At 39.3% G+C, this 15056-nt stretch overlaps 1 protein-coding gene across 1 annotated transcript in view; it reads right to left on the reverse strand.

Annotated features, from left to right (window-relative positions):
* Window positions 1-15056, reverse strand: part of COL1A2 (collagen type I alpha 2 chain) — a 42081-nt gene that overhangs the window by 18075 nt on the left and 8950 nt on the right. The window contains exons 7-29 of the mRNA XM_076331490.1: window positions 14558-14602; window positions 14400-14453; window positions 14017-14070; window positions 13574-13627; window positions 12998-13051; window positions 12659-12712; window positions 10931-10975; window positions 10628-10681; window positions 10472-10516; window positions 7902-7955; window positions 6272-6370; window positions 6146-6190; window positions 5940-6038; window positions 5348-5401; window positions 5140-5247; window positions 4201-4254; window positions 3996-4094; window positions 3071-3124; window positions 2577-2675; window positions 1734-1787; window positions 988-1041; window positions 807-860; window positions 654-707 (exon numbers count right to left, since the gene is read on the reverse strand). Of these exons, the coding sequence (XP_076187605.1) occupies window positions 654-707; window positions 807-860; window positions 988-1041; window positions 1734-1787; window positions 2577-2675; window positions 3071-3124; window positions 3996-4094; window positions 4201-4254; window positions 5140-5247; window positions 5348-5401; window positions 5940-6038; window positions 6146-6190; window positions 6272-6370; window positions 7902-7955; window positions 10472-10516; window positions 10628-10681; window positions 10931-10975; window positions 12659-12712; window positions 12998-13051; window positions 13574-13627; window positions 14017-14070; window positions 14400-14453; window positions 14558-14602 (1440 nt within the window). The remainder of the gene's footprint in view (window positions 1-653; window positions 708-806; window positions 861-987; window positions 1042-1733; window positions 1788-2576; window positions 2676-3070; window positions 3125-3995; window positions 4095-4200; window positions 4255-5139; window positions 5248-5347; window positions 5402-5939; window positions 6039-6145; window positions 6191-6271; window positions 6371-7901; window positions 7956-10471; window positions 10517-10627; window positions 10682-10930; window positions 10976-12658; window positions 12713-12997; window positions 13052-13573; window positions 13628-14016; window positions 14071-14399; window positions 14454-14557; window positions 14603-15056) is intronic.

The following is a 15056-nucleotide window of genomic DNA, read 5'->3' on the forward strand; positions in this document are numbered from 1 at the left end:
CAAAGCACACGAGAGAATAATTTCTCATCTGAGGAAAGAGTTAGCTATTAAATTCCAAGCTCATTTTTCAGGTACATGCAATGTAAACTCTTTTACAGGGACACAGAAGGATGTAACTATAAACTTTAAGGGTGGTTATGACACATAGGAGGTGCAATTTGCAGATTACATCACATACATTAACTGCACAGAACCTAGAGCCTAAATTACCACTGAGCTACCTCTGTTGTATGCCATTGTAAATTCACTGAAATCAACTGAGGTGCAAAAGCATACAATTGGAGTAATGCAGGTTAGATTGAACCTTAAAGATTTCAAAAGAAATTTGAAATAAAGTATTTTCCATGTACTGTCTTGTCTTTTGGGAGAGGGGGCATATTTTATTGCTGCTTAAGGCCTGAAAAGCAAAGGATTGGCTTTGCTCAGTTTCATACCAAAACTTTGAAAGAAGAAGTATGTTGCAAATTCCAATGGACCTTCTTCGTTTGTGTCTAGCTTTAACAAAAGGGACTATTAAACTTTGCATATAACATGGGTTGCTTTGTTTTGGCAAATGGATCCAACAGGCTCTTGCTTCACCACATTTGCAATTGTAAACATAATGCTTATGCAATGCCTGCCCCTACTTGTGGAGTACTGTATCTGTCACTCACCCTTTCGCCTGGTTTACCAGCTTCACCAGCTGGACCCGAGGGACCTGGCAGACCCTAAGTGTAAAGAAACAAGAATACAAATAAAGTTAAGGCAGAAGTACTTCATGCTTTGTAAACCATAGGTAAGATTGAACAGAGCACATAGTTACTTACCTGGAAGCCAGGAGGGCCAGCGGGGCCTTGTTCACCCTTTCCACCTTGGTTGCCCTGGATGGAATGAAAAAACAAGTGATTAACTTAGAAACAGAAATGCAGGAAAATGGATTTTGAAGTTGGAAGTCCCACTGATGAAAAGGAAATCACAAATTGGATCTGTGTGGAGGCTGTTACTTACAGTGACCCCAGGAGGACCTTGAGCACCGTTGTTTCCCTCTGGACCAGGAGCACCCTAAATGTGTTCAAGTAGAAAGATGTTATCAAAGTTTTGATTTGTTATGAATAATATCTCTCTAAAGTACTTCCGTGCCAAAAAACAAAGGTCTCTGGCTGCATATTTTTAACTCACACTGGTACACTTAAGGTAAAGTCTTAGGTTTATTTGACTTAACTACTTGCTTGTAAGAGCTTCACTGTCAAAAGGTACTAAAGATGCTTGCAATTTTAAATTCTGGTGATTATTTTAGTTACTGAGGCACATTCATCCTTAAGGAAACTTCTTTTGGAATTACAGATATAGGAACTTGGCTGATAGACTGCATTTTTCCCATAAGAGACCAATTATCTGATCCCTTAAACGCAAGATTTAGTAAGTTTCAACTATCAGTAAGAAGTTGGAAATTTACAGGATAAATTAGAAACCATACACTGTCCTCAAAATTTTGCACAAGGAGTGCTATTTTTTTCTTCTTCATAGGATGCTAATACCCCGTAATTAGTTACCCAATCAATACCCAAGAAGAGTAATTTTCATTTATGCCTTAATAGTCCCCACTGTCATGAGGCTAGATGAATGCATTCCAAAGTGCTTTTCCGTTTCATCATCTGTTCATGCTTGCACAGGACAATGCAATCTTATTACAGAGGTTTTGAAAATCTACTTTTTTCTCTCTGGAGGCTGATAAAGAAAACATATCCACATACCCGTGGGCCAGCAAGACCAACATTGCCTTTTTCACCAGGTTTGCCAGGTTCACCCTGAAGTTGAAAGAAATAGATATGAAAGTTAACCAAGACTTCGTATCAGATTCAGTTTAGATTACTAGACAGAGACTGATATTCTCCTTGCCAGAAGATTTATCGTAATATTTCTTTAACCCTAATTAAAAAGCCTACAAGCTCCATCTGGCTTGTTGAACCAGTTAGAAAGAATAGCTACACAAATAAATGTCTTGTCTTTTCAAAACTCCATTTCTTATTTATTGAGATCGTAATCCGTGACACTCTGCATAGTATCCTATGCAATATACTACATATATGTGTGTGTTTGTGTGTATGTATAGCAACACCACAAATCCAGGAGATGATTATTGTTATCTGTGGCCTCTGTGTGACATGTCGAGAGCCCCACTGAAATCACTGGTAGCTTTTCTTCTAAAGTGAGCGAGCTTTGGATTGTGCTCCATAAATAACAATACTCTGGAACTGAAACTTAGGCTTGGTGGCCAACTTTTACAGAACTTTTACTGAAGTGTATACACAGAAATGATAAAATGGACATGCAGAAATTGTAATATAGACATATATTATTCTAATCACTTCAATGTCCAAATATTCCTAAAACAGTTAAACCATTTTTCATTTGTTTAATCATATTTTAGATAACTGGAAAGTAATTTACAACAGAACTCTTGAATGTAAGTGGATGCCATCCAATAAGCAGTACAGGACGACCCAGGGAGATGTGTTTGATTGTTAGAGTTGAGGAGCTACAGCTTAGTCTGGAAATACCTTCATAGTAATGGAAAGTGTCTGTACTGTACTTACAGTGGGACCTTTTGGTCCAGGGAATCCAATGTTGCCAGGTTCACCTCTATTACCAGCTGGACCGATTGGCCCAACCCTACCATCTGCTCCAGGGAAACCCTAGAAAAAGAAATCACACTATTAAATGGCTGGGGTAATTTTACTGGTGCTTAGAGTTCAGTTTTAGAGGAAATGTGTACTGACAGGAAGCAAATGCCATTTAACTTTTAAATACTGTTTATACATTGCATGTTCATGCATTCCTCCATTTTTCTCCTTTTTGTAGAACTGTGTATTTCTTCTTCCCTTTCCAGGACATAGGCCTGATCTGAGATCCACAGAAATGAATGGAAAGTTCCTCACTGATCTTCTGAGTAATATGGTAGTAAAATCTTGCTGGTTTTACACATAGTTGTGTTAGAGCTCAGTGCTGAGATGTCTGCTTTTTAAAAATCTCAGTTTATGTCTAGGTTTCTCATACACTGGGGAAACGGAATGAAAAGCAGGGTACTTACAACAGGACCTTCCTTGCCAGCAGGGCCTGGGCTTCCAGGCTGACCTGGGAGACCCTGAGAAAGGAAAGGTTTCATGTTTTTAGAAGGACCAACTCACTCAACAGTTAACCAAAACTTTTTTCTATACGCGTGCACACACACACACGCTGTTATCAATATACATTGTGGAAAAAGACTGTATGTCCTATCAAGTTTACATCTAAAACACACTGAGGTTTAATTTGGTGGTGTGTGCTCCCATGCCAGTTGAAAATCCGTATAGGTAAGTACCTGTTTCACTTGGATAAATTCCCTTATGCTCTACTTTAGCAGAGAATGCGCTTAAATGTTTGCAGATGCCTAATAGTTCATACATGCATTGAAAACTTTCACTTCATGGTGTGGGGTGGGAAGAGAAAGAGTAGATTAAAGAGGATAAAAGACAATGACATGGGCATAATCTGGCTGGAGCCAGCACCACTAAAGTGGATGGCTGTTTTCAGTGAAATAATTTGCAAAATAAAATTAAAATAATTAAGAACAGCCATCTTGCATCATTTTAGTAGGTTTGCTTTTCTTTAGTTAGTTACGGAGAACACACACACACACACTTCACCTGTAGTGTAGTTAATGATCACATTCTGTAAATAATCACAAGTGGAACCCCCTCTCAGAAGTCAATGTAATATGCAGTACAAGGGGGCACTGCTCCACGACAAGGCAATCAGATGCTACCACATACAAAAGAAATTAATTTCAATAAACCTTTCGATGCTTCTTAATCATTTCCTCATAGATGTTTTTTCTATGGAGTGGTGGAAGTGCCCTAATTGTGGTTAGCACAGGCTGAATTTTTGCAGTTGGATTTCTGACTAATTTTGTCCCTAAATTGTAAGTAATTTTCTTTTTTCATAGTTCAAACTTACACCACAGAGTTCAAACTTACTCTTGGACCCATAAGACCAGGCTCACCAGGACGGCCACCATCACCACTAGGACCCTTAACACCAACAGGACCACTAGCACCACGGTTACCAGCAGGTCCCTACCAAAATAAATAAATAAAATTAGGCAGAGGTAGCAAAAAGCATCACAGGTCTGTATAGAAAAGAAGATGGTTTGGAAATATGACTCAGAAAAAAAAGTCTTACCATGACACCAGCTCTGCCATCAGCTCCAGGGAGACCACGAGATCCAGGCACACCCTGCAAGTGAACACAAATCAAATCAAGAAAGGGAAAGAAATAAATCTGTCCCTGTAAGGTGGATAGTGCTTGATGAATTTCAGCCTTCCAAGCAGGTCTGCTGAATTTGAGGTAAGTGCAGCTCTAAGCACACACACCTCAGTGTAAATGTATATTGTGAAAGAAATCTCTCTCACTTCCTTTAGATTTCTTTAAGTTCTAATCTGCTTGTATCAGAGCATTTTCAGTGTTCATTGTTATCTAATAGTGGCTCTAGACAGCAGCTCGGATCCCACAACCTGGCCCACACTGTTTCACTTTTGCTTCTCTGTAGAGAGTTACTGGCTTCTTTATGACTCTGTACACCCTACCCAAGGTACAATACTGAATCCTTATCTCTACCAAAAAAGTCTGGTGGAAACACTGCCATTTTTCCTATCATTTTCCTGTGAATTCTTTTCCTGCATGAAGTTCAGGGAAGTTCACGTCTCCTGAAGTTCACGGAGTAGTTTCCTCACCCAGTGAAAAGGGTACTAGGCACCCTTGAAGACACTGAATTGAAACCTTTCGCCTCACATTATGTGTGAGCCAATTATCTGTTTTAAGCAGTTAAAACCCATCACAAAGCTTTAAGAGCAATCAAAGATAATTCACTAAATATTACACAATGGATAAATCAAAGCAACCTCTAATTACTTCAGGGATAAGACAGTAAACAGCATTAATACAAAGCAAAAATAGGTTTAGTCCCAACTAATCAAAAAGCTTAGACTTGCAAATGATCTTTGCTTAGCAGCATTAATGTAAATTTAATTACTCATAATTACTTAATTTGCCTTTGTGAGTCTAGCTTTATTTCCTTTTTCCTTTTTGCTTCTACTTCTGAAACATGAAAAGAAAACCTACTCTTAGACCAGCAGGGCCTGGGGGACCAGCAGAACCAGGTTCACCATTGCTGCCTCTTTTGCCTTCCTCACCACTAGGACCAGGAGGGCCAGCGGGTCCAGCAGCACCCTATTTCAGGCAAACAGAGAAAAAGAAGAAATCAGATGCTCTGTTGCAGATACTAGCAGGCTTTTTAATTGAAAAAACCTTCACATGTTTCCATACTTACAGGCTCACCCTTGTTACCACTTTCTCCCTTGGCACCAGCAAGGCCTGGTTCACCCTAGAGTCCAAAACAAAAAGAGATCATAGAATTAAGCATCATTCCAAAAATCTCTCTTCTACCTGGACAGCTTTTTCATGAATCAAAAAAACTCTTTAATCATTCAATGCCATGCTTGCCTCTATTGTGATGGTCAATGAACGTAACTATTTTTGGCTTAACAGGCACAAAAACAAACACGTTAAAGATGCTTAGAAGTGACAATAACTGAACTATGAAATATCCAGGGCTGGTTCCTCTACTGAGGATACCCATTGAGGGCCTGATTGTGAGATTGCTGCTACATCTCTCTTGATACTATCAACATGGACAGAGCTTAACAGTCCTTGCACTCAAAGGGAGTGCAAAGTGAACCTCTTCAGACTCAGCATCTGAAGCAAGCAGTGAGACACAGAAATGAACTACAGTGTTTAATTCTTGTGGAGCAAGAAAAAATGTCTGCATTAAATACAAAAATATATCCAGAGGAAATCTTTTACAACTGTGGACGCGGTGTCCAATTTTCAAAGGAAGACATGCAATATACAGGGTCACTTACAACAAGTCCTCTAGCACCACTAGGACCAGCAGGGCCAGGAGGACCAGGAATACCACGGGGACCGGGCAGACCAGGAGCACCAGCCACACCAGGAAGACCCTGTCCAACAGAGGGCAAAAAAGGTATTATGAGCCTGTTACCTCTTCTGTTGCATTAATGGAATTGGTTTTTTTAGAGCAAACAAGTGTGAGTATGGCTGTACTTACAGCTGCACCTTTAGCCCCTGGAAGACCGTTGGCACCAGGGTTGCCCTATTAAGAAAGATAACAATATTGGTTAATTCAGAGTCTCAAGTGCACCCATCTGACAATAAAGTCTAGCAAGTTACTCACTGGAGGGCCAACAGGACCACTAGAACCAGGAAGTCCAATCTCTCCTCTTGGACCAGCAGGGCCACTAGGACCAGCATTACCAGCAGGTCCGATTTCACCCTGTTTGAGAGAAGGATAGAGCCCTCTATCAGTGTACACAGTGTTAGGGCAATAGTGGAGCAATCCTATATTAGCCTGACATTAAGAAGACAATCCAATATATATATTCCTACTTCAGAGGCCAGGAATTCAAGGAGCTGAGAGCTTTTGTTGGATTTTAAAGGCACTGAAGCTGGGATGCCTAGCTAGGCTCCACTGAAGCTGATGGCTAACACGGGAACAACAGATGCTCAGCATATCTGAGAAGCTACATTATTGCCAAGGTTTACACAGAAGGTTGATCTAGAAAATCAGAATTACGATTGCAGTCTTATCTGCAGCCATGTGCCTCCAGCACTGGCCTGAGACACCTCATAGTGTATGAGACCTAACTGACCATTATCTTGCACCTTAAGATGCCATTTGCACTGATGCAAAATGCAAAATGGTGCCTGATCAGAGTTCGGTAGGATAATGTTCACAGTGAAGTAAATGACAGGAAAAATGGTTCTTGGTTTTACTCTCAGAAGCTTGTATTCACTAAATCTACTACAAAAAACTGAATATAATGACAACTTCTCTTCAGCAATTCTCTAAGTAGTCAGAGTTCACCCTGGACACGTAGGCAGTCTTCTCTTGAAATTACATGCTGTAACCACACTCACGTCTGCATCAGAGAAGACTTCATGGTTTCCAGAAGTCTTGCCTTTTGACAAGAATAACCAGAATAGGATGTCAATTTTTCCTCATCTTCCCTGCAGTTAATATTAAGAGGTCTAGCAAACAATACTCTATTTTATTCTAAAGGTGGATCAAGGTAAGAGTTTGTCTGTTGTGCCATGGAGTTTGTGTACTTGTGTTAGGGGTGAAAAACCGTATCACACTACATGTAAGTGTATGGAGCTCTGAGCTTCTTGGCAAATGGTCAGTGAAATTTGTAAATGCAGTATACGGGATACTCTTGCCCAAAATCCTCTGTCCTTCCTTGGACAAAGTAAAATTCAAAATAATGAGACTTTTACCCAGGTAAAAATGCTAAGATCTGAGGAATAAACAGAATCATCTAAGTTATAGTCTGGCAAGAACAAAATGGTACTGCCCTAAACCTGAAAAGTTTGAATGCAATTTCTCCATTGTAATTTCAAGAACTTATGTTGGAAGGAGCCCGAAACTCAACTGCAGCTTCTTGGTCCTCCACTACTTGTGTAAAATGATGTAAACTGCTACTTTGCTTATTTATCATGATCCATGTCACCCTTCGGAGGTGTATACAACTGCACCACATAGGAAGCAGTAAAAAACAAAGAAGAGATTATGTGTCTTCCTGAACCTGCCTAGCATCAATCTTCAGCTGTGAAATAACTGCTGTATTTTAAATTAGCATTCATATATGATGTTCTCTAAATACTGCAAGGATTCATCCTCATCCTGATCTGTAACTGATAAGAAAGCACTCCCATTTCAGAGAGGGTGTTTTTTTGCTGCCTAGCAATACCAGTTACTATATTTCATCTTCACTATCAAATGTACCAGTAGAAGCGGATGTTCATACCTTAGCACCAGGAGCACCTGGGAAGCCTGGAGGACCAGCAGCACCAATAGGGCCCTAGGCAATGGAAGAGAAACAGTTGTGTAAAGGTATTCAGTGATGACAGAAACATCTTGCTTGCTGAAGTAAACAGATTAAAAAAATGCACATTTACTTAGAAACTTCCGCACACTACCACCTCAAAGTATCAGTTGCCTTTTGCAACTCCAAACTGACAGATTTGGTTCACTACAAACAGTTAAGAGCGAGGTCAATGCTGAAAAACATTTGCAGTGCAGCTAAAAAAGTGTGAATTAAGCAACAATTGGTAAAAGCTTGCCCTGAGGCCAAACACCTGAGAAAGAATAAACAGAGGATGGGCAGAGACAGGCATCTGCAAGGCAAGATGTCTTGCTGTACAGTCCCACAATGAATGAAGGGGAGCACTGCATCCTGCAAATGCAAGTCTTAGGTGGCTGTTTCCAACACATTTATTGTGCAGGGGTAACTGTGTATGCTTTCACACCAGTAGTCCTTCTGGACTACTGGTCACACACAAGAGCCCTGTGTTGATGACAACATTTGTCCTTCTTCACACATGGGAAGAGGATTGGTAAGATCTCTGCACCACTTTACAAGCCAGTGCTTGGCACAACTTATACTGAAGTCAGTAAGAATGTACTAGAAATTGGATCAGGCTTAACAGCAGCTGAGGGCAGGAGCTGATTCTAACATGCAAATGGATTAGAAATCTTAATTAATTCCCAGAGTACACATTTTCAGGCAGTGAACACATGCAGCCCCAGTGCCCTTTTATTAAACTGTTTTGGGGTTTTTTTATGTTAAAGGCAATGGCATGTCAGCTTGAAGAGGGCCTTCTACTGATTATACTATGGCTAGCTATTGCTGTGAGATTTGTAATTACAATGGGACAAGCTTCCTATGTGCAGTACCCAGACACCACAAGAGAATATACACTGATGGATTTATAGCCTTTGTTCTTGTTTAATGCATACAAATACAAAGGGACAGTTTTTCTTTAATTATTAATGAAATATCCAACTCATTCATAGCTATTGGGGATTGATATCTACTTTTTTGTGAGCTAACATCTTTCAATTGTAAATACTTACTATAAAACTGCCTCACAAATCCAAGGGAATAATCCAGCTGGTATAGCAAAGAGGAATTGGCTTCCAACATTCCATAACCTATTGTGTTTGTTATAAACTGGGTACCTGGAATTCTCAATGGTTTTGCAAAAGCAAAGAAAAAAAGACCAAATGCCCTTTAAGATATGTATGAAAATATAAACTTTCAGAATTTCCATTGCAGTGACTTTTTTTATGTTTTAAATTCCCAGTGGCAAGGAGAATAAAACATTATTTCTGTTTTAGTTTAAAAAAACCAAGTGTTAATAAGTGCTATGCAGAATGTTTACAGCATCATAACCTAAGTATGTGTAAAATAACTTTAGCCTAGCATAGACACTGGGACCCAACACAACTCTCTGCTGCTGCCCATTCAGAGTAACACCTCTGCAATGAGCAGCTCCAGAATATTTTTCCTATAGTAACCCAATTGCCTTCAAGATAGGTAAAATGTTTTGGTTCTACTACAAAGTATAACATCAGATCTTAGCTATAAGGTCTCTATTTGCCTGCAGTTTAAATGCCCAATATCACATGTATTTTTTAAATACCCCATATGGGAGAACTGAAGTGAAATTCACACCTATGCTAACATTCTACTCTGTTAAAGCACGACAAATGTTTGCAGTGGCAAGGAGTATTAAAATCAACTTTAGCAAAGTTAACAGAACTAAGTACGGCTTCATCATTGACTCAAATTTTGAAGGCAGGAAGGAAAAACTATTCTGGGCTATTCCTGATTTTTTACAGCTTCGAAACTATACCCTTGTACACACACTTATTTCACTGAAATAAATGAGGTTTACTGAAGTCAGTGGTATGCTATGGCAACACTAACTCCTTTTAAAAGGACAAATCTGCCTTGGATTAGCACTTATTAGAATAGTTATTGTTTACCAGTCAGATCAGGACAGTTGGCCTTTCACACTAGCTCACATAACTCAGGTATCAGTGGTGAATGAAAAAGGTTAGCTCCTATTAGTGAGACAGGACAATGTTGCAGGTGCAAAGCTGTGTCCTGGAGCACATACAATAGTTTCAGAATGTATATAATTACAGTCATCTGCAACATGTGCATGGTATATATCTGTTAAAAGGTATAAAGTCTCTAATTTTGGAATGAGAACTGTTCTGTTAAACTGTTGGAAATGAGAATTCTGTTCATTGGGTGCTTCCCTATGAACTCACCAGTGCAAACGAGAGAATATTTGGTTCCTTTGATACAGATGTGTTTAACACAAATCTTGAGGCTCTCAGGATATTGTCTGCAAAGGGTTTATGTTTTATTAATGCTTTTTGTGATGGTCTGATAAGCAACAAAGAACTGTGTTAAAAACATCCACACAATCAACTTCTCGGAAGCCCAAGAAATCCTCTATAACCAGAAAGAGGAAGACAAGGCCTAATGGAACCAGATTGTCAAAGATCAAGACTGAAACTTACAGCAGGTCCAGTGGGGCCAGCACTGCCATCGCTTCCACGAGCACCCTGTGAGGAGAGAACATGATAAATAGAGTTTGAAAAGAAATTTGAAGATCAGAGAAAGCCATAGTAAGTGGCTGGTCATGATGACAATCAGACAGATGGGAAGCCACTTACAGCTGGTCCAGGGGCACCTACTCTTCCTCTCTCACCAGGGAGACCACGAGCACCCTGAAAGAAAAATTAAATTAACTCATTTATACTTATTCACTGAACAAAGGCAGATAGATTTTTTTTTTCTTCTGCTAAGTTTCTATATGAAGCGTGTTGCAGTCAGGCAATTCTGTTCTAAATATTCACATACTATTACATTACAGTATCTAGCTAGCTGGAGTGTCACTGATGACAAAAAATTACCAAAATGCTGGCTGAAGAATATCTATCAGATTATCATTTTCCACAGCAGCAGTAAATACTTACAGGTTGTCCTGGGGTACCATTTTCACCAGGGGCACCAGGTTCTCCCTGTGAAAAAGAAAGTTTGCAGGCTTGAATTACTTAAAGGATGCTTTGGACAGATAGCACAACACCATCTAGGGAGATATTCAACTGCTGGATCCTACTGTCATTGTATTCTGTAGCACTTGCACCACAGAATACAATAACAGCACATCAAGTCCTGAGGGTGCAGAGGCTGTGACTGTCCCTGCATATACTGGAACATGGCGAGATGGAATCCACTTAGAAGAGGAGGGCCAGAGCAAGTCGCTTCACTTACCCATCTCAGCTTTCTTTACCCCCTTTCTTTTTTCTGAAATTTACTATGTAGCACACATCTAAGAGAGAGGGCCTGGAGAGTCAACTACCAATTCAGATCAATTGGCAGCTGTTTTTTAGCTAGAGCAGAAGCAGAATGCTGCTTTCTTTTGCCTTAGTTTAAGGTGACAAAGTTCCTGTCAAATGGCTGGAAATAAGGATCTGCCTCAGGTATTTTTTAACTTAAGACCAATAATACTGAGATATGAGTGACAGCCATTAAAACATGACTCCTCTCCCTTTAGTATTAAGTGTTCTCAACAAGCCTGCAGTTGGTCTAGGCTGGTCTATAGTGAGAAGATTTGTCCTAGAGCACTTGTATCCTGAATATATCTGCATGCACCTAGTCTTAAATGCTGCAAACAGCACAGGTTTTTGCCTCTGTCACTGCTTTCAGCACAGTTACATCATGAGTGACCTTGATTTATTATGCTTGTGTTTTCCAGTCACATTAGCACCCTTACTAATAACTGTTCTTTCCTTTACTTAATTGCTTTATCTGCTTTTAATCTCCAAGAACTGGACAGACTGAGTGTTTGCTATCTCTTTACCAAACTTTTTTTGAAGGTTAACAATTTGCAGTGATATTGGAGAATGCTATGTTACAATTAATAACTCTATAAGCAAGTAGTGCTAAGCTCTTAGAAACAAGCAAGAGGAAGAATTAGTATTTGAGCTTTTCATTGTTATATTAAAAGTTCTTGAATACAAGTCTCCTGTGAAGTCAGCAGCATTAAAATTTGCTACAACCCAATATTGCAGTAGCATTTTTTTTTTAAGAATACTGCTATAAGGCACTGAGAATGGGAGAAGAAGAAACTAAGAGAGGAAGAGTTTGCTAGAGATGTTTCTAGACCATATTTAAAAACTTTTTTTAAGGGTAGCGTTCAAAGGTGCACTAATCTGAAGAAGGTAAAAAGGAAAAAGACTGAAAATCAAATAGCCTTATCTCAGAAGAGCACTGCATCTATCCAAATTTTTAGCAGAAAGCCTTACACTAGAGCATGTGTCTCACAGCAGAATTTTGTAGAAAAATTAGATGTTTTCATTTTAGTGTGCTGTAAAAAAACCCACCAAAATGCAAAATACAATCTATAGGAAAGCAGAGATAGCAAAATCAGTCTAAGTGCTGCTGGATAGTCAATCATCAGGAGCCCAATTCTGCAGCCCTTACTCATTGAAAGTACTAACTTGACTGAGGGCTCAAGAATAAGGCCCCAGGAATGATTTCGCATGTTAAGGTACATGTATTTGTCCTACATGGATCCACTGACTTCTAGATTATTGCAGCTGGGCAACGTTTAATGACAACATGGAAGATTGATTGGAAGGGACTTCATATGACTTTTGCTAGAAAGAGCTACATCCTACATTTTCAGACTTCATCTTTACCTTGTTGCCAGGAGTACCGGGTTGTCCCTTTTGACCATCCAGACCATTGTGTCCCTGTATGGAGTAGAAAAATATTAATACATATTTTCCCACAAATGGCTATACACAAACTCTTAGTCTTGTAAGGTAAATCCTTCTTTCCATACAAAATTATTTCCTAATATAATCTTACGTGGGTTGTTTTTTTTTTTTTTAAATATCACTCTTTCATATCAGGAGATATTAAAAACTTCAAAGAGGTTCATGCACTCTTAACTCTGAGGGGATTTCCAGGGGTCTTCAGTATGCTGAAGTGTTGTCAGTCTTAACTATTCAGGGAAAAAGTATGTATATACTCACCCTAATTCCCTTAAAGCCAGGCAGACCAGGAGTTCCAGGGAAACCACGAGCACCCTAAAAAACACACAGTGCATGAATGATTGTCTCTCATATTATATACTGCAGTTAAAAAGAAAGAAAAAGCATAAGTCTTTCAATAAAATTAATGAGTAGATTTGGGCCGTGATCACTCAAGGGAGGAACACAGTCCATTCCCTAATGTCCCAGGATCAGACTTGTTCCAAGACTAATAGTAATCAACCTGATTTTCCAGTTCTGAATCTCAGAAATTTCATGCATTAACATGTGATAGCACAGCTGTTTTAGCTTTCTATGCCAAGGTGCCTGCTCACCTGCTCCTTGTGTAACTCCTCACTATGTCACTTCTGTTACAATTACACTAGCTTTACTGGGGGGGGGCGTGAAAACACAAAACAAAACCATAACTGTATGATATCCCTGAAAGTAAGAACTGAAATTTGATTAATGCATATAGCGAATATTACTAGACTGTTAATGTGGTGCAATTCAGAAATGTCATTAGGTTTCATTGATAAGAGAACTGTTTTGTATTGTACATAATAGATCGCTACATACCTGAGGGCCAGAGACACCCCTCTCACCAGGTCTTCCAGGTTTGCCAGGGTGACCCTAAAAAATGCGGTAAAATGCATGAAGAAGAAAAGCTCATTTTATAAAATAACAACATAAGCCGTTAAAAAAAGAAGAGACATTGGCAAAGTTTCTCTTTTTCAATAACTACAGAGAGCTTGTTAGCTTTCAAGTTTCCCTCTTCCTGTATTCAGGAAGCTAAATAATGGATTTGGAGAGGTGTTGAAATTACCCATTTTTCTGTACATTTCCAACATACAGCATCTCTTGTACTATAAAATAATTATTTCAGGGGTTTATTTATTCTATCCAATATTATAGAACAATGTAAAAATTATGGCTAATAGAATGCTTAGCTTAACAATAACCTAATGTTAGAGTTGAATCACAGCCCCAGAAGAGATGAGAAACATTTAATAACCACTTACGTCTTCGCCAGACTTTCCTGGAGGACCAGGGGGACCACGAGGACCCTGGGGACCCTGTTAAAAATAGATTGGGGATTACTTAAAGCATCATTCTGCAGATAAGTCTTTTCACTGGTTTCTGATTTGAGTTGGGGCATAGCTGGAGCCTAAACTGAAGCAAGGTCCTTCCATCCTAATTGACTTTGTACTTTATGATTCCAATCTGAAGGAGTCTGAATCTGAGTGTTCAGCTCTGTTTCTGTAACAGGATCAAGCAGGAATATCCAATTCAAACATTCAAGGACATGCATATGGATAAGAGAAACGGGCGTAAGCATTACAAAGCCTACTTTGGTGTCCTATGTCTAATGCTAACAGTGTCTGTATGTGAAACCTGTACTTACTGTTTGACCAGGTTCACCAGGCTCACCAGGAACGCCTTGAAAACCAGGAGGACCCTAAAAGAGGAGGGAGATTTTGTTAGTGTTTGAACAAGCTATTTTGTGATTTTACAGGTATGTCAATGTTAATTAGTCAGTAGGAGAGATGAGACTGTACTTACAGGGGGTCCAGATGTTCCAGGTGGGCCTCTAGGTCCCATTAAACCCTAGGGGAGAAAAATTTCAAGATCTTTTAAAAAATCACCATTATATAAACTCATTTATAACACCAATTCGTGGTATTCCTAAAATAGTGGTAGGCATTACAGTTTTCAGTGTGCAATGTCCAAATCAAGTTAGAGGAAGTTAAGAGATCTGAATCAATTTGCAGAGGCAGTCCAAGTGCAAACAGGTCTTCTAATGGCAACGAACCAGCGCAGAATCCAGTAAGATGATTACAAATGTACCATTATGGCTGGGAACCTTGTCATTAGGCTTCTTAATCTATTCTAGCTTGTTAGCAAGTGCACTGGTTCATTCTTCTATGTACCCTCTCCCTTCCTGTGCATGAAATTCCAGAGTTTAAAGATGAGGGTCATAACACATTAAGAAAAGTTGTATTTTTGGGCCTGTCAATTTTATCATGATTTTCAAGAAGAGATGTTAGAGAAAAAGAACATT

The sequence above is a fragment of the Aptenodytes patagonicus genome, chromosome 2, assembly GCF_965638725.1.
Source record: "Aptenodytes patagonicus chromosome 2, bAptPat1.pri.cur, whole genome shotgun sequence".
Lineage (NCBI taxonomy): Eukaryota > Metazoa > Chordata > Aves > Sphenisciformes > Spheniscidae > Aptenodytes > Aptenodytes patagonicus.